This window comes from Euleptes europaea, chromosome 8, assembly GCF_029931775.1.
Source record: "Euleptes europaea isolate rEulEur1 chromosome 8, rEulEur1.hap1, whole genome shotgun sequence".
NCBI lineage: Eukaryota > Metazoa > Chordata > Lepidosauria > Squamata > Sphaerodactylidae > Euleptes > Euleptes europaea.
In genome coordinates this window covers 97,540,012-97,559,798 of record NC_079319.1, presented here as the reverse complement: position 1 = coordinate 97,559,798, position 19,787 = coordinate 97,540,012, and the positions used below count along the sequence as shown (strand labels likewise).

General features: G+C 48.1%; 1 protein-coding gene across 1 annotated transcript in view; it reads right to left on the bottom strand.

Moving 5' to 3' along the window:
• RELCH (RAB11 binding and LisH domain, coiled-coil and HEAT repeat containing) overlaps positions 1-19,787 on the bottom strand; it is a 105,434-nt gene that overhangs the window by 72,174 nt on the left and 13,473 nt on the right. The window contains exons 3-7 of the mRNA XM_056854988.1: positions 17,840-17,911; positions 17,678-17,733; positions 17,305-17,418; positions 14,363-14,563; positions 14,173-14,264 (exon numbers count right to left, since the gene is read on the bottom strand). Of these exons, the coding sequence (XP_056710966.1) occupies positions 14,173-14,264; positions 14,363-14,563; positions 17,305-17,418; positions 17,678-17,733; positions 17,840-17,911 (535 nt within the window). The remainder of the gene's footprint in view (positions 1-14,172; positions 14,265-14,362; positions 14,564-17,304; positions 17,419-17,677; positions 17,734-17,839; positions 17,912-19,787) is intronic.

The window sequence follows — 19,787 nt, the reverse complement described above, 5'->3', positions numbered from 1 at the left end:
TTGGGCCCTTTTGACCGTAGCGGAAACTGGGCAACTGCGAATGAAGGAATCCACGTCAGTCCGCATGCCCGCCCACCAAAACTGCCTCCATAGTAAATGCAATGTTTTTAGAAATCCAAAGTGTCCCGCGGTCTTGGCCCCATGGACCAGCTGTAGGACTTCTTTCCGGAGCCCATTAGGCACATACAGCTTAGAGTCTTTGTACCATAAGCCTCTACATTCAGTTAGAGCGGAGGGTATGCGAAGAGTTCGGCTTGGCGAGCGGAACGAAGTGAGGCTACAAAAGTCTGTGAGATCCAATCCATCTGGCAGCGTGGGCTCTGTAGTGGAGGGAGGGGACGTCCCTGAGGGGGAGTTGGACGGCTGGATTGTCGGAGTGACTGGGCACCAATGGAGCTGGCGAAGGAGGCGAGGGGGTGGCGCGGTCGGGTTGACCGGTGTGGTTGGGCCTGAAGTGCCCTCCCCTTGTGGGGGTTGCGGTGGGAGCCGGGTTTGCGCTCGGGTTTGGACTGCTACCGTGGGCAGCAAACCCCCGTGGGCAGGAGTGAACAGGGAAGTCTGGATAGAGCATCAGCCAGGACATTTTGCTTCCCCGGCACATGTTTCAATACAAAACGGAACTGAGCAAAGAAGTCCGCCCAGCGAACTTGTTTCGCGGACAGTTTCCAGGCCCCCGTGAGTGCCTCCAGGTTCTTGTGATTGCTCCACACTTCAAAAGGGACTTTAGACCCCTCCAAAAACTGTCTCCACACCGTAAGGGCATGGTGGATGGCAGCCGCTTCTTTTTCCCAGATTGGCCAGTTGAGCTGAGATTGCGCGAACTTCTTAGAGAAGTAAGCGCATGGATGCAGAAGACCATCCCTCCCCTGCTGTAAAAGTGCCCCCCCCCATCACCACGTCTGAGGCATCAACCTGAACTATAAACATTTGATCAGGATCGGGATGCTTTAACACTGGTTCAGAGGTAAACAGTCATTTGAGAGTATCAAAGGCGGTTTGGCACTGGGGGGTCCAGTTGATTTTAGATGAGGGCAACATGGCGGCGGTGCCCTTCCCCTTAGTCTTAAGGAGATCCGTGATGGGGAGTGCGATTTGAGCGAAGTTGGGGATGAACCCCCTGTAGAAGTTAGCGAACCCAAGAAATTGCTGAACCTGCTTACGGGTGGAGGGTAGGTCCCAATCGGTTACCGACTGCACCTTGTCAGGATCCATGGTAAGTCCGTGGTGCAAAATTATATAGCCCAGGAAGGTTAACTGTTTTTGGTGAAATTCATATTTAGACACCTTAGCATAGAGCTGATTGTCTCTGAGGCATTGCAATACTTCTCTCACCAAAGCAAGGAGTTCATCCATAGTTTTAGAGTAAATAAGAATATCATCCAAATAAACCACCATGCCCCTATACAACAAGTCATGTAGGATTTCATTAATGAATTGCATGAAGACCCCCGGGGGCCCCTTTTAGTCCAAAAGGCATCACTAAGAATTCATACATGCCAAAGCAACTGGAAAAGGCAGTGCGAGGCACATCACTCTCTCAAATTCTGATTCTGTAGTAGGCTTCTACCAAGTAAAGTTTCATAAAAACGTGCCCTTCCTTTAATTGTCCCAAGAGATCTGAGATCAGAGGGATGGGATAGGCATTGGATTGGGTGACTGCATTAAGTTTCCGAAAGTCGATGCATAAGCGCAAATCAGCCGTCTTTTTGCACACAAAAAAGGCTGGGGCCGAAGAAGGGGCGGTAGACGGCCGTATGAAACCCTCGCTAAATTCTTGTCCAAGAATTCACGTAACACGGTACGTTCGGTAGCGCTCATGGGGTAAATCTTACTTTTGGGCAGTTTTTCATTTCCCACCACTTCAATAGCACAGTCTGTCCGGTGGTGGGGGGGCAGTACATCACATTCCTGTACATCAAAAACGTCTGAAAAGTCTTGATATTCAACAGGTAGAGGAAAGGACGAGGGGGGGTGTCTGAGACTAAAGCCGAGGCCGACGGAGGTGTAAAAGCTATCTCGAGACGGTGTTGATCGCAATTAGGATCGGAGAATGTTATCGTTCACCCCCCAGTCAATACAAGGGCTGTGCCCTTTGAGCCAGTTAATTCCCAATACCACGTTGTATCTGATAGGGGCTATGGTAAAGTCAATTTGTTCCCAGTGGTGGCCGACGCCCATTGCCAACCCGCGAGTGCGACGATCCACTGGACCCCCTTTAAAGTCGCTGCCATCCATCTGGGTGAACTGGATGGGAGCAGGCAGGGACACTGACTTGGCTTTGAGTGCCTTGAAAGTGGTTTCGTTGATCAGGGAGCAGGCACACCCAGAGTCTATAAGTGCTTTAACTTGTAACTGGGGGCCCCCTTTATGGCATTGTAATACTACGTCCACATACAGTCTCTTCAACCTCACTCACCTTCACCGGAGCTTTGGCTTTTGCAGGAGCAGCTGCGAGGGTCCGCGGTGTCGCTCCACTCACCGCAGACCCTGCCCGTTTTTTGACAGATCCAGAGGAGATTCGAGGTTCAAAGCAGGGGAGTCCCAGTCTCTGTCTTCATCTGAAGATGGCGAGTTGTCCCCAAGTGGGGTACTTGTAATCTGGGACTCCGATGGGTTCGTGGTGCAGGATTGTGGGGCGCTTCTCCGACGTGGAAAGCTGATGGCGCGGTCCCTCCAGGAGCAGCGCTACGGTTGGCTGCAGTGCCTCTGCATTGAGGTTGCCCCTGATTCCGGGGCAGTCCATCCTGCCGAGAAGGGACCATGGTCCGCCCGAAGTGGGCAGGAGGCTGCAAAGTGGCCCATGGTTCCGCAAACGAGACAGGCTCCCCTCTGAAACTGAGACGTGCGGTCCTGCAAGGGTAGAGCTGGTCTCCGCGGTGTGGGAGCTGCGGCTTTGGTCGGGGGCTTTTGGGTGCCCCCTTCCCTGGCTCGGCGGCAGACCAGCGAAATGAATTGGCGGTGACTCTCCACTTCCTCGGCCAGTAAAATCCATTCTTCAAGAGTGTCTGGGTCTCGTTGCATATAAGCCCAGTTTAATATCTCAGGATGTAAGGCTTCCCAGAAATAATGTATTCAGGTAGCCTTGGTCCAGCCTACTATTTTACTGGCAAGCCTTTGGAATTCATCTGCAAATTCCCGCACTGGCGTAGAGCCTTGTCGAAGTTGCAGGAGGGCTGCTTTGGCCTTTTCTCCCAGGAAAGGGTCCTCAAAACGGCGCCATAGTGCTCGCATGAACTTGTTGAGTGAGAGTATGGATCGGGCCCGAGTGTCAGTTTGGAGGACCATCCAGTCAGCTGCTTTTCCCGTCAATAGGGAGGCAACGAAGTGCACCCGGCTGTCTTCTGTGGGGAAGTGCTGTCCCTGTTCCCGCATATAACTGTCCACCTGATGTAGGAAACAGGGGAGGGCTTCAACTGAGCCATCGTAGGTCACTCTCAACCAAGGTTGTTTCCAGTGTATGGGAAGGGGCGCAGCCGGTGCCCCAGGGGCCGGCGCAACCGGCGCCCCAGGGGCCGGCGCAACCGGCGCTCCAGGGGCCGGCGCAACCGGCGCTCCAGGGGCCGGCGCAACCGGCGCTCCAGGGGCCGGCACAACAATCCCGAAGAATTTCCCAAAAGCAACAGCCCAGGCAGGTAATCCAAGGAAAGTTGACTTTAATGGGAAATCAGGAAGGAAAACAGAGCTTGCAAACTAAACTAAGCTAGGAATGGCAAACAGAACCTACACAGTTGTATATATGGTCATATCAGATAACACAGGTTGGCATGGTAACCCCTCGGCCAAGCTCCCATGGGAGAGGAGCCAAGAGGAATGTCCGTTAGGTAAACAGTCCTTGGCTGAGACGAGCAAAGCAAAGCAGCTGCGAGAAACCCAAAACAATCCAGAAGTGTCGAGCACAGGTCTGCTCCTGACATTCTGCTCCCCTTAAGGCCCCCTCCCGGCCAGAAAGGGGGCTGGCTTGTGGGGGTAGGCGGAGTGGAAGGCACGCACCAGCCGAGGGGCGGCAACATCGTGGGATCGCACCCACTTGTCGTAGGCAGGGGGCAAGTGCTTCCAACGGACGAGCTACTGGAGAGAACCGTGACGAATGCGAGAATCTAGGATCTTAGCAACCTCAAAATGCTCCCCCCCCCACCATCACCGGTTGCTCTGGAAGCGGGTCGGGATGCCACTCTGTGGAGGAAGTGTGAGGTTTCAGAAGGCTTACATGGAAAACCGGGTGGATACGTCTTAGTGCCTCAGGGAGAGTTCTACCGTCACTGGGTTGATACGAGAAATGGGATAAGGACCCACATATTTGGCACTAAGCTTGTCACAAGGACGGGTGGACTGAAGGTTTTTGGTGGACAGGTAGACCAAATCACCCACTTTATAGTCCTGGCTAGGAGATCGGTGCTTGTCAGCTTGAGCCTTGTATTTACGTTTTGCTTGTTCCAGATTCTTCACTAGCCACGGCCAGGTGGTGTGAATTGCTTCTACCCACGTTGCTACATCTACACCGCCCTCCCCCCTAGAAACATCAATCTGGTTGATAGGACCAAAGTCTTGACCATATATAGCTTGAAACGGGCTGAAACCTGTGGATTGGTGAACAGCATTGTTGTAGGCATACTCAGCAAAAGGCAACAGCTCTACCCAGTTATCTCTGTGGTAATTCACATAACGAAGATAATATTCCAATACAGCACTGACACGTTCAGTTTGCCCATCAGTCTGAGGATGGAAAGCACTAGAGAGACCCTGTTCCACCCCCACCAGTTTAAGGAAAGCTTTCCAAAATTTTGCCATATAGCTACTTCCGCGGTCGCTCACAATCTCGTGCGGAAAGGAATGTAGGCGGAAGACATGTGATACAAAGAGGCGGGCCAGTTTTGGGGCGGAGGGAATACCTGCGCACGGGACGAGGTGCACCTGTTTGGAGAAAAGATCGGTAATAACCCATAACACAGTTTTACCCTCGCTGAGAGGAAGGTCAGTCATAAAATCCATTGCAATCACCTCCCAGGGTCTAGAGGGGACTTCCAATGGTAGCAAAAGTCCAGGGGGTTTCCCTTGGGGGCGTTTGACTGTGGCACAAAACGGGCAACTGCGGATGAAGGAGTCCACGTCAGTACGCATGCCCGCCCACCAAAATTGTCTGAGCAACAAGTGGAGAGTTTAAGAAACCAAAGTGTCCCGCCGTTTTAGCTCCATGGGCCAGTTGCAGGATGTCCCTTCGTAGCCCTTTGGGTACAGTTTAGAGTCTTTGTACCAACAACCACCATGTTCAAGTAGGAAAGGGGGAAGAGTTTGAGCAGAGAGTTCAGTCTGGCATTGGGCACGGAGCGAGTCCAGAAAAGAAGCAGGCAAATCCATCTTACCTGAAGAGGTGGGTGGGTCGGCGGCAGGCTGCTGAGCCGAAGGACAAACCGGCGGAGAGGGTGGAGGGACCGGCTTGCTTGAGCGTCTGGGAGTTGGAGGGGTGGGCGAAGCAGGCGAGGGAGCTAGATTTGGTCTTTGGATAGTATTCACCCCCCCCCCGAGCGGGGGCTTCGGCTGATTGAGAATGGGGTTGGGTCTGGGACCTGGTTTGGACGGCCAAAGTAGGAAGGAGATTCCTTTGCGCAGGGGTGAATAAGGAGACAGTTGGACGGTCGACTTTAGCAGGATACTGGGGCAGTCTGGAGAGAGCATCTGCCAGCACATTTTGCTTTCCAGGGACATGCTTGAGTACGAAATGGAATTGGGCGAAGAAGTCAGCCCAACGAAGTTGTTTCGCGGACAGTTTATGGGTCCCAGTAAGGGCTTCCAGATTTTTGTGATCAGTCCAGACTTCAAAGGGGACCCTGGAACCCTCAAGGAATTGTTGCCAAGTAGTTAGGGCATGGTAGATGGCTTCTTTCTCCCAAATGGGCCAGTTGAGCTGGGAGTGCGCAAACTTCTTAGAGAAATAAGTGCAGGGGTGTAGCAGACCATCATTCCTGTGTTGTAGAAGAGCACTTCCCATAGCCACATCTGAAGCATCCACTTGCACCACAAACATACGATCAGGGTCAGGATGCTTTAATACTGGTTCAGAAGTGAACAGTTGCTTAAGGGTGTCAAAAGCAGTCTGACATTGGGTAGTCCAGTGGATTTTGGCTGTGGGTAACGAGGCTGAAGCCCTTTCCCTTTAGTCTTTAGGAGATCTGTGATTGGGAGTGCTCTTTGGTCAAAGTTGGGAATGAATCCTCGGTAAAAGTTAGCAAAGCCAAGAAATTGCTGCACTTGCTTACGGGTCAAGGGGGGAGCCCAATCTATAACAGACTATCTTAGCGGGGTCCATGGTAAGACCTTGGTGCGAAATAATGTAACCCAGAAAAGTCAGTTGTCTCTGATGGAATTCGCATTTAGATGCCTTAGCATAGAGCTGATTGTCCCGGAGACGTTGTAGCACTTCTCACACCAAAGTTACATTTTCATCGATAGAGTTAGAATAAATAAGGATGTCATCCAGATAAACCACCATGCCCCTGTATAACAAGTCATGTAGGATCTCGTTAATGAACTGCATGAAGACCCCCGGGGCCCCCTTTAATCCGAAGGTATGACGAGGAACTCAAACATACCAAAACAACTGGAGAAGGCTGTGAGGGGCTCATCTCCGTCACGACTCTATAATAGGCTTCGACTAAGTCCAGTTTGGTGAAAATGCGCCCCTCCTTTAGTTGTCCCAAAATGTCTGAAATTAGAGGAATGGGGTAGGCATTAGTTTGAGTGACCGCATTGAGCTTCCTAAAGTCAACGCACAGACATAAATCGCCCTCCTTTTTACGGACAAAGAAAGCAGGGGCTGAGTTGGGAGCTGAAGACGGCCGAATGAAACCACGAGCAAGGTTTTTGTCTAAAAAGTCCCGTAATACAGTGCGTTTGGCAGTGCTCATGGGATAAATTTTACTCTTAGGAAGTTTGCCGTCCCCCACGACTTCAATGGCGCAGTCCGTTCTGCGGTGGGGGGGGGGGGTAGAGCATCGCATTCTTTTACATCAAAAACGTCTGCAAAATCCCGATACTCAGTGGGCAGCAATAAAGGAGGGGGGGTGTCAGAGACTAAAGCTGAGGCTGTGGGAAGGACAACAGTGACTTTGTGCCGGTGTTGGGCGCAGTCAGGATGAGAAAAAGTAATAGTATCAGCCTTCCAGTCTATAGAGGGGGTGTGTCCCTTGAGCCAGTTTATTGCCAAAATGACTTCGTACCGGATGGGGGCTATGGTGAAGTCAATCTGCTCCCAATGAGAGCCAATACCCATCGCAACGCCACGTGTGCGACGGTCTACCGGGCCACCCCTGAAGGTACTGTCATCCAGCTGAGCGAATTGGATGGGACCAGGTAGTGTCTCTGATTTGACCTGAAGTGCATTGAAAGTGGCCTCATTGATTAGGGAGCGCCCACAGCCAGAGTCTATGAGTGCTTTGACATGTAGTTGGGGGCCTTATTTGTAATGTTGCAACACAACATCCACATAAACTGTATTCTCTACACTCACCATGACAGGAGCCTTGGGTTTTGCAGGAGAAGCTGCAGAGGTCTGCGATGTCGCTCCGCTCACCGCAGACCCTGCCCGTTTTTTGACAGAACGAGAGGAGATTCCAAATTGAGGTCAGGGGGGTCCCAGGTGCGATCCTCATCTGAGGAAGGAGAGCTGTCCCCCAATGGGGCACTTGTAATCCGAGACCCGGGTGGGTCGGTAAGAGTTGGTGCACTGGGAACTTGTCCAACTTGAAGTGCAGAAGGTGTGTGTCGCCCTGGGGCAGCGCTGCGTGCGGCTGCGGTGCCCCTGTGTTGAGGTCGCCCCCGAGCCCGAGGAGGGCCTTCCGGCCAGGAAGGGAGAGAGAGGTCTGGATGACGCGGGCAGGCTGATGCGAAGTGGCCCATGGTGCCGCAAACGAGACAGGCTCCCCGCTGAAACCGGGATTAGCGGTCCTGAGAGGGTCGCGTTGGTCTCCGCGGAGAGGGGGTTGACACTTGAGGCTTTCGGCTGCTGCCCTCTTTGGTCCGGCGCCTAACCAGAGAAATGAATTGGCGGCGGCTCTCTACCTCCTCTGCCAGCAGGATCCAATCTTCCAAGGTGTCAGGATCCCCACGCATGTATGCCCAGTTTAAAATGTCGGGATGTAAAGCTTCCTGAAAATAGTGTATACGGGTGGCTTTAGGCCAATCCACTATTTTACTGGCGAGTCGTTGAAACTCATCAGCGAGTTCTAGAAACTGGGGTTGAGCCCTGACGGAGTTGCAAAAGTTCGGCTTTAGCCCTCTCCCCCAAGAAGGGGTCTTCGAAGCGTCTCTGCAGAGCAGACATGAAATTGTTGAGAGAGCGTATGGAGCGAGCCCGAGTGTCAAACTGGAGAATCATCCAGTCGGCCGCTTTTCCCGTTAAGAGGGAGGCAACGAAAGGGACCCGTCTGTCCTCGGTAGGGAAAAACTGGTCTTGTTCCCTCATGTAACTGTCCACATGATGCAGGAAACAGGGTAAAGCCTCGACCGAGCCATCATAAGTGATCTTTAGTCGAGGTTGTTTCCATTGAATAGGTTGCCCAGGGAGCGGTAATACTGGCGCTCCAACGGGTTAAGTCCTCCAGGATTCCAGACGTGGAACCCATACTCGGGGAGACTTGACCTCCACCCGAGACGTAGGCGAACCCTCCGGGGCTCCAGCCAGGCAGGTTAAAGCAAAGTAGTGTTTCCTGGCTTAATGTAAGCACTTGTCCCGAAGAATTTCCCAAAAGCAACAGCCCAGGCAGGTAATCCAAGGAAAGTTGACTTTAATGGAAAATCAGGCAGGAAAACAGAGCTTGCAAACTAAACTAAGCCAGGAAAGGCAAACAGAATCTACACAGTTGTATATATGGTCATATCAGATAACACAGGTTAGCATGGTAACCCCTCGGCCAAGCTCCCACGGGAGAGGAGCCAAGAGGAATGTCCGTTAGGTAAACAGTCCTTGGCTGAGACGAGCAAAGCAGAGCAGCTGCGAGAAACCCAAAACAATCCAGAAGTGTCGAGCACAGGTCTGCTCCTGACAGGGACGCACGGCTGCCAAACGTTGCTCTTCTTCTTGCGCAGCCCACTCCCGAGCCGCCGCATCCGCAGCCCGCAACTGTTCCTTGGCCCGCTGTTGATCTGCGAGCACTTGGTCGGCCTCGAGCTTGGCAGCAATCGCCGTAGTGACGATCGGGAGAGCTTCATTCTCCAAAAGCAGAAGGAGTTCAGAGGAATGTGATAGGTCCAATAACGGTTGAACCCGAACTGCCAGAGCAGCAGCGTCAGTTCCAAACTCAGGGGTTAGGAGCTTCGTGAGGTCAGCCACCGTGGCTGTAGTCGAGGTAAGTCCCACAAACAGTAAGGCTGTTCGGGCCGCTACATCCCATGCTTCCTTCAAGCACAAGTTGGGGTCTGGAGCGGTTGGGGCCGGAGTCTCCTCCGCTCGTGATCCCGCCATGGATCGGGGTGGAATGGGGCCGCTACCGGTTCTGGTTGTTCTTCACGTATAGTTAACCCCGCTAGCAAACGGGTCAAAGTTACTAAATCCTCTTGCGCCAGTCAAACTTCCTCCACCAAGCAGTCCAGTACGCGGAGTTTGTGGTGGGCACTTTGGTCTGCGTTGGGGTCCATCGAGGGGGTCGTGTCAGCTAGACGACGTCACTGAGCTCGAAGGAGTACAATCAGGCGATTGATCTCAGCATCCGTTCGCAGCGCCTCAGCAAGGATGTCATCTAGCAAAGAAGGGTCGTCGGGGTACTCATCCGACGGTTCCAACGGAGGGTACCAAGGGTCAGGACCCTCCAGGGTTTCGGTCAGAAACCCTCCACCCGGGGAGCGGTGCCTCTGCTCCCACCTGGGGCCTAGGCGAACCCTCCGGGGCTCTGCCACAGGCAATTCACTTGGAGAGCACATCCCCTGCTCCAATCCGAGGCCCCAGCGAACCCTCCAGGGCTCCAGCCAGGCAGGGAAAAATAGAGAAGGGATTCGTGCCAAAATGTGAGCACTTGTCCCGTGGTAATCCCACAAACAGCATCCAGAGACAAAGAGTCCAAAAGAGAGCTGATTGAATGGAAAATATACAGGCATGCAGAGCTTACAGGTACATTGGCACGAATGGCAACTGGGAGCACGGGGTAGGCCTATGAGGGAAAGTATTAGTCATAACAGATCAAGGGGGGCCCCCTTCTACTGAGGAGTCGTTCCCACAAGAGATAGCACTGGAACAGGAATTTAGCAGTTAGCAAGTCTGGCCTTGAGAGGCACCTGGTAGAATCGAAAGTAAAACAGTCAGAGTCTGACAGGCTGCTTAGAGCTGGGGAAAGCAGGCCTGACACAGAGTTAATATCATTTCCCTCTGTTAGCTCATATTGAGCAAACAAGCTATTACTCGAGGTTTACAGAGCTAGAGCAGATTAGATACCTACTGGAAGATAAGGAGGCTCATGTGTCGTATGCTGTGGCAAAATTTTGTCATTTGGCCATTAAGAAAAGAAACAAATTAGTAAGAAAGGACGGCTAATAACTTTTTATTCAAAGTAAAATTATGTGCTGTAGTGAAGGTTTACATAATTTAGCTATAGCAGATTCAGGTTTGCTGTACAGTTTTTTTAACAAGGTACATGTGTGAATATGTTTGTACATAATTTTACTTTTATGGCGATTTATGTAACTCTTAGTGTGGAATGTTGATTGTATTTTATATAAGCGATGGTTCAAGACTGTTTTATAAATGTGCTGGTCAATGACCGTAACAAAAAACAAACAAGACCCATTCATTTCCATTCCAGATTGGATCATTCTGACAGTTGATCCCTTTTTGACTACCTTACCCATGAATGCCCAATTAGACACGGGAGGTAGTTTGCCAGATCGTTAGGATCCAATGTTGGTCTTTTCAGGAGCGGTCTCACTACTCCCTCCTTAAGCTTCCCTGGAAAGACCCCTGTACACAGGGACAAATTGATGATGTCCATCAGGGGGACCTGCTCTCCATGACCACTAGCTTTAATCAGCCATGAAGGACACGGGTCCAAGGGGAATGGGGTGGGCTTCACAGCACCCGGAATCCTGACAACATCAGACCTGGAAAGTCAACTGAACTGATCCAGTGTTGTACCAGATGGCCAAGGGGCCTTCAGTTCACTAACTGTACTAACATTAGCAGGGAAGTCCTGGTGGAGCAGCCAGATCTTATCCGAAAAAAGCTTGCAAAAGCCTCACAGCTAATGGCCGAACTGGTAACATTTTGAGATCCCTCAGAGAGGGACGTAAGGGATCGAATCACTCTAAACAATTGTGCCAGGCAAGAGCTGGCAGACGCAATGGAAGATGAGAAGTAACTCTTCTTCACAGCTCTCACTGCCATCTCATAGGATTTCATAATCGTCCTACAGGACGATTCTTGTTCTTGTGGCTTTGTCACGAGTTCAACACCCAACCCGTTCTAGTCGTCTAAGCTCCCGCTTTTTCTGCCACAGCTCCATGGCATACCATGGGTCTCGGTTTACATGGGAGCAAAGAGGACATCAGGAAGCAATCTTGTGAAGGGCTTTGAACAGATGGTCATGCAAATCTTCCACCAGCTCACCTATGGAATCGCTGAGGGGTATTGGATCCTTCAGAGCATTCTGGAAACCAATTTGATCCATACGTCTCTGGGGGCAAGTATAAATCTGCTTGCTGCCTAAGAAGGTAGGGGTTGGAAAACCCAGCCAGGCCTTCATGGCAAAATGGTTTCTGACTGGTAACGGTAGCCTCCAACATCAGAGATGGGGCTTTTTATGGGATTGGCTAAATCAGCTCATCACTCTTAGACAGGAAGTTGGCTTAGGACAGATTCCATTGACCATAAATATCTGAACCTTTGTCTTCAGCAGAAATTGGGTCCACAGGAGGTTGAGGAGGGGTTAAGGACTCCTTCAACATCTTGTTACTGAAAGGAACTGCATTGAGGAACATATACTTAGGCTGGTTAGTCCAATATTTTTATATGAACATCTCTGTGATATGTGTTGTGTGTCTTCACTGTATTTTACTTTGCCCTTTTCTCACCAATTTTTAAAACCTAACCATGTTTTCTCCCCTTTTATAATAAAACATATTTATAAAGGCATTGTTTGGCTTTGCTTAGTACAATCTATTTCCCTGCAATAGCTCTGAATTTCTTCCTTCTGTGTTAGACCATACGACACTACATAGTTGGTTACAAGGTATTTTCTAGGGTTCTACCCAGCCTGTTATTGTTCTAGTACTGCATTTTTTCTAAGGCGGAAAAAAATGGTAAGATATCTAAAAAACTCTAAGACCCAGGAGATTAACAAACGGGGGAACAAGGGGGGGGGGTAGACGATACTCCTAACACTGAACTGCTAAAACTATGCTAAATACCGATAAACCTAATTACTAGTGGCAGCAGACGGTGCCAACACTGCTTCCCTAACGAAGGCAGGAAACGAAACTGAGGCTTTGAGAAAGGAGGGGGTCATTTCCCCCCGGGAGACAGGAAGGCCTTGTGATTTTAGTGTTCCTGCCTCCCTAGCAAGGAAAGGAAAATAACCCGAGCTGAAGACGCCCTCCTGCCTCAGAGCGAGAAGGATACCTTCTCAGCAGGTCAGTCTAGATGTTCTCAGATCCTTGAGTGGTGGCAGCTGGTTTCCAGGGAGCTTTCCAAGGAATCCTTACTGTAAGGCAAGGAAGACAGCATTCCTTCCTTCCTTCTGTAACAATACATTCATGAAAGTGTTACACTACTCACCCCACGGTTTGGAGGCTTTGTAATGATCAGTCCAACGCTATATGTGTTACCCCCCCCCCCCCAAGCAGTATTAAGGTTTTGTGTGTCTGGTGCAAACATGGTGAAAGAGGAGCCCCGACTGACCCCAATTTAGGAATACAAAGTAACCCCCTGATTATCTGCACTGAGCAGGTGATAGTAGTGACATATCAACCTTTCATGGGGTTTGAATATTTAAAGTAAAAAAATGGTCTTAGAAGTTGTAAAAATGCAACAGTACGATGGATGAAAAGTAACTGGAAGAAAATTAAACTGAAAGGGTAGGTGTTACCACTCATAAAACCACCACCAAGACTGGTATTTAATTAAATGCTTTTGTCATATTCCAAGCCAGAGCACCCTCTACTGCCGGTATCTTCTCTAAGGACTGCTGCAGCATCCCCTGCCTTTGGAAACAGTCACTAAAAATAGTGATCTGAGTAGGAAGGCATCTGGTCCACAAGTAACACAGCACAAGCCCTATTCTTTTCAGTGCATTCATAGCACATAATCCTGAGAGCATTTGGCATGCCCAACACACCCTATAAGTCACAAGAGGGCAGTCTAACTAAATTATCAAAATACACTGTTAATTAAGGAAGCTACTGAATATCTAGCGAACCATCTATTTATCATGCGGTGTGATGCGGTAGCTAAAAAGGCAAACGCAGTCTTGGGCTGAATCAACAGAAGTATAGTGTCCAGATCACGCAAAGTGATGGTATCGCTTTACTCTGCTCTGGTTAGACCTCAACTAGAGTACTGTGTTCAGTTTTGTGCCCCACAATTTAAGAAAGATGTAGACAAGCTGGAACGCGTCCAGAGGAGGGCAACAAAGATGGTGAGGGGTCTGGAGACCAAGTCCTATGAGGAAAGGCTGAAGGAGCTGGGTATGTTTAGCCTGAAGAGGAGAAGACTGAGTGGGGATATGATAACCATGTTCAAGTACTTGAGGGGCTGTCATATTGAGGATGGTGCCGAGTTGTTTTCTGTTGCCCAAGGTCGGACCAGAAGCAACAGGTTGAAATTAAATCAAAAGAGTTTCCGTCTAGACATTAGGAAGAATTTTCTAACAGTTAGAGCGGCTCCTCAGTGGAACAGGCTTCCTCGGGAGGTGGTAAGCTCTCCTTCCCTGGAGGTTTTTAAGAAGAGGTTAGATGGCCATCTGTCAGCAATGCTGATTCTGTGACCTTAGGCAGATGATGAGAGGGAGGGCATCTTGGCCATCTTCTGGTCACTAGGTGTGGGGGGGTAGGTAGTTGTGAATTTCCTGCAGTGCGCAGGGGGTTGGACTTGATGGCCCTGGTGGTCCCTTCCAACTCTATGATTCTATGATCAGTTTCAACTGCATTTCAGTTTCATACAAAAAAGCTCACAAGCAACAGTGTGGCAGTACATACCTTTCAAGTCTTTGTATCTCTTCCATCAGAGACCATTTCTCAGTGCTTAATGCATTAATTTGATCTTCCAATTTCTGCACCATTATACATTGCTAAACAAAAGAAAAGGTGGAGAAAAAAATATAATTTGCTGTACGGTATACTGGGCGGCAGGGCTTTAAACATGCAAAGGTGAATTAAATTTTGGTACCTCTATTGACTGTGGTGTTCCAAATACGGGAATGCTCTCCAGGATAGGAGTGGTTGCTTCTAATTCATCTTCTTCTGTGCCAACTGCTATATCTAAAACGTCTTTTGCAGATATTTGGTGGTTCCCAAAATCACGGTAGAGTTGTAACAAGTCTGGAGGCTTTGGAATGTTCAGTCCCACATCATCCCACAACTCAAAATCCTTTGGAAGGGCAAAAACAACATTTATGGTGCTTTTTCCTGTCAATGGTTCTTTACAAGCAAACTTCTGCCGCACAACAATAATTTCTATTGAGCTACTAGCATCCAGCTAAGTTTCTCTGGGTCGTCCTTAATTGTCTGACTCAGGTGTTTGATTTAATGACTGTATAACATTTATTCATCTAGAGCAGTGGTTCCCAAACTTTTCGGGCCACCACACCCTTGGTTCCACAAACTCAACACCAGCGCCCCCTACTCTAACCAACAACACAGTTGAAGGGGCCCACCTCTAGCGCCCCCTGCTGCCCCCTTGCCACTTAGTGCCCCCTAGGTAATCTCACTGCCCCCCAGGGGGTGGTACTACCCACTTTGGGAACCACTGATACAGAGCAATAAATTCAACTTGGTCCAACACCCAGCAAACCAAACAAAACCTAGAGTAAAGTTCAGAGAACAAGGAAGTTGGTCACTAAGGAAAAAATGGTGCAGGTTCAGATTGTGAAATCCAAAACACAGGCAATGACAGTTTCTTGTACAAAATATTGTCGAAGGCTTTCACGGTCAGAGTTCATTGGTTCTTGTGGGTTATCCGGGCTGCGTATTGTCCAGTCTTTAAGTGTCTTGGAATAAGACCGTGTCCTGTTTGTGTCTTATTCCAAGACACTGAAAGACTGAACAATTCTACCAACTATTTTGTCAGATTGCACAGAGAAGGCATTGAAATTCATAAACATCAGCACAACTTTAACAGAAAAGAAGAGAGTTTAAGAATGAATAAGGCTTGGCTTCCAGTCCTGAAAACCTCCAGACTAACAAAGACTACAGTCCACAATAGCCAGGCAGATTAGCTTTGGATTTCACACATTAACAGATCACTTCAGGATACAATGGTTCCATATTAACATACCACACCCTCATTAGCACATTATCTTGATACTTACAGGACAATGATTAGCACATTACCTTTGATACTTTTTGCAGGACAATGATTCAGCTCAACCCAACCCCTTTCTGACTATATATTACTCTTCCTACACACTTGACACTGAGAGACACTGTCCTTCAGTGTTACTCCTCTGAAGATGCCTGCCACAGCTGCTGGCGAAACGTCAGGAAAGAAAATACCAAGACCACAGTTACACAGCCAGGATAACCCACAAGAACCAAAGTTTCTTGTACAAGTTATTAAAAAAGGTTTGTCTACCTCCTTTGGGACGTTTCATAATTTTTCTCTTCTACTAATTATTTATAAATATCCAAACCCCATTGTCAGCATCGTTCAGCCATCAGCAGCCACAAAGAAAAAGCCACGTTGGGACCAGATGGGATGGAAATATTGTGCCTTAAAAAAGGTGATATGACCTCAGAAATCCAGAAAGGTTGTTAAGTGACTGAGATGCCTGTTCGAAGGCAGTAAAGCTGGATTCTTACAGAATATAAGCATTATCCAAAGGACAAGCACAGCTGGATTACAGCAAAAAAAAAAAAACACCCAAGAGATTCAATGTGGTCCACAGATTTCTAGAAGAACACGATAATGCAAATATATTTAGAGTAAAAGTCGAGCCCAAACAGACAAACTAAGCTGGAATGAGTTTTCTCATCCTAAACAAGCTTGGTTATCTATATTTTTCTGTTAAACGGTGAGGTGGTTGTTTATAGTTGTATAGTTGGATATTTGTATGAAATGTCATATGTACAAGCTACAGATTCCAGACTTTGTTACAAGGACACTTTTGTTTTCAGGAACCTAAGGTTAGCCCCTGTCTCTGCTAGCCCATTCATTAAGATCTTATGGACAGCATTAGATGTTTTTTTTTTAAACTTCATTTCCCCCAAGAGCTATTATCTGGGGAGTACTAAACCAGAAGTTATTACTGTATATACCCGTGTATAAGCCGACCTGCGTATAAGCCGAGGTGCCTAATTTCTCCCCAAAAATGGGGAAAAATTAGGCACCCACGTATAAGACGAGGGTCGGCTTATAACCTCTCTCCCACCCCCCACAGGCTTACCTGGGCTCCCGGCAGCAAGCGGCGCGGGCTTGGCGGCGGCGGCAGCACAACCGGGCGAGGGCCGGGGCAGCCTCCCTGCAGAAGGCCGCATCAGGCCGCCCTCGGCCACGAGAAGCGGCGGCGCGGCTGGGTGAGGGCCGGGGCAGCCACCCCAGGCCGCCCTCGGCCACGAGAAGCGGCGGTGCGGCCGGGCGAGGGCCGGGGAAGCCTCCCTGCAGCTGCAGGAGGCCGCCCCAGGCCGCTCTTGGCAGAAGGAAGCGGCGTGGGCCCGGCGGCAGCGGCAGTAAGTTCCCTCCTCCCTCCTCCCCTACCCTACCGTATTGACCCGCGTATAAGCCGAGTTCGGCTTTTTCAGCCCTTTTTTGGGGCTGAAAAACTCTGCTTATACGCGAGTATATACGGTAGTAAGATTTTCTCCCCTTCACAGCCAACTAATCATTTTCATAGTATTATAACTTGGGCAGTAATTTCATCATATACTCCTAATGACCAAAGAGACAATGTTGATTATCAGCATGGGCCTACTTCTACTCAGCCAATGGAGAGCCTGATTAAGATTTTTTTTATTTCCTATCACAAACAGAAAAATAGCCCTGCATCCATTTATGTCACAAAACAGATATCTAACTAGACAATCTGAAAAAGAAGCAAATTGTTGGAAACAATGGCAGAAACCATATGAACACCTAAAAACTTCAGCTATAAAAGTGAATAATATGAACCTTACCTGATCATCATTTTCATCTGAAAAAGTTATTGAAGTAAGCTTGTAACCATTTTTTAATAAAAATTCATTGACTAAGAAGTTTAGAGCTCTTTTTTCAAGAGGTTTAATTGGTTCCTAGAAACAAGAACAAACAAATATTACAGGTTTATTAAAAGTTGATCCCATTCTATTATGATACCTTTATTGCTGTCTTAAAATCTGTGTAAGTATAAATGTTTTCCAGCCTACATAAAGTGTTAAACTGCTCAATCACATACACCTATGAATCACAGAGTTGTTTTGAAAGGTGTGATCAGAAATGTACTTGCCTGGAAGTGGGTAAGTATTAAACTGACATAAGGTAACAACAAATGAAGCCTCTTTAGTTACCTACCTGAATTTCAGGACTTGATTTGTAATTTCTTCGTTCCTGCAAAGGAACTTCATTTTCTGTAAACAGCAATACACAAAAGGTATTATTCTCCATTTTGTAAGGCTCTAGCCTCTACTATTTTGTCAAAATACAAATACTAAGGAAAAGGTTTATGTACACCACCTGCAGCCTGAGTCAGGTTGGCTCGGAGGGCCTGAATGGTCTCCTTTGCTTTCCGTAGTTCAAACTCCAGGACTGGACAAGGATTAAACATATACAGGCATCCAACCAAGAATAGGGAAACAAAAATGAAATATAAAAAAGCAAGGATGGGTATGAAAATAAAATACAATTTGTATTAAAGACAAAGCATGCAATCTTTATGGAACTCATGAACGCATGCAGCAGAGTTAGACTGACACAAACTGGTGAACATTTTCCATAATTGAAATCTGATCTCAATAACTTCAGCTGTCTGACAAGGAATGCTATAGGTTTTAGCAAAACATTGTACCATCTCTACTTTGTTTGGAAAGTTTGAGGGACCTTCCCACAAAGCGTTAATACACACTAATGTTTAAAAGCTGAGAAGTTAAAAATAGAAAAGGGTGAAGCTACGAGTGTCTTGCTCTGAGGGTACCTGTTAAGCTGTAACTCTTGTAAACAGAACGGAATCACTAGCAGTTCCAGAGACGGAAGGGGAAGAGTGTGCATGGGACTGCTACTCTATTGGAGGCCAATTTAAAATAACTCAATAGGAACATTTAGTGGAATGCTTTTTGTATGGAGCAGCTTAACAGGCAATCAGATGCGCCTCATCCTGCCACTGCCACTTTTAGAAATGAAAGACTCAATTTTTTCTTCAAACAAAACTATCCATCTACATTGTTTAGGCAAACTGATTTAACACTGATGAATCGTTTTTTTTTCCTGCAACAGGCAGAAATTTATAGAAAATTAATCCAGTGTAACACTTAAACTGGCCCCATACCAACATAGTGAAGGGGGTTAATTCAATGGTTGAGATAACAAGCAACCACATTACAAACCTTAAACCGTGCCACTATGAAACAGCAAATGAAAATCTACTTATTTTTCAGGGAATTGCTAAAAATCTTTATGCTGGAATATCCAGGCAGAGAAATCCTGGGGGCGGGGGGAAAATGGCCTTTGGAGCCAGCGTGAGCCCTGGGTCAGCGTTAGCGCCACTTGTGCTGGCTAAGTGGGCCCCAATGCCGGCGTAAAGCTACTTATGCTGGCTCTGGGGAGTAGTGCGAGGCGCTGGCGCTGCCTCCCTGGCAGTGTTTCCCTGGAGTGAGGGCTTGCACTGGCACCGAGGGGGTGTTCCCGGAGCATTCCCCGGGGGTGGAACTAACTTTAGACAGCTCCCTAAGCCCTTTCACCTCGGGGAAAGCCCTGTTTTGCAGGTGCAAACATGTGCCTGTACAACTCATGATGTAGCCCCGTGAAACCCAATGGAGGAGTTTTATGGAGGAGGAGTTTCATGGGGCGGGGTGTGTGTGTGTTTAACGCGCTCAGAAGGCAGCACGGCCACGCCATCCAGGGTGCTCCCTAACTACCACCCCCTTCAGGATTGCCCTGTAAGAGACTCAGCCACAGATTGCTATGCAAAAAGTGTATTTGAGGATAGCTAAATTATAAGGCCTGTGTATCTTTGGAAAACACATACAGAGAACTCCCTTTTCCTGAGGACAATCTTTTGGTTACAAGAATGTATGGGGAAAAAATTCACTCAGTTTGCATTATTTTCTTGTTCAAAAACAGAAGTGGGTAGCTATAGTACATCACACCTACTACATGGAAGTAAATTGTTTGATGCACAGAATTTTCCTGCAGAAATACAAAAGCACAACTGAGGATCTGATGAAAAAGTGAAAAAATTCTGTAGTAGTCAGCAATGCTGATCTGCAAATATTTCTGTGCAACAAAGTCTGATAGCAATTGTACTAAGATACTTTCTCTATTAACATATTCTATGAAAAGAGCCAGCTTTACAATAATTTGGTGAACCTTTTGACTTAAAAACACCTGATTCAATAATTCAACAGAGCATGTTACTTTAACAATGGACAGTTCTTCATTTAAAAGCTAACAATGTTGGGCTACAGAA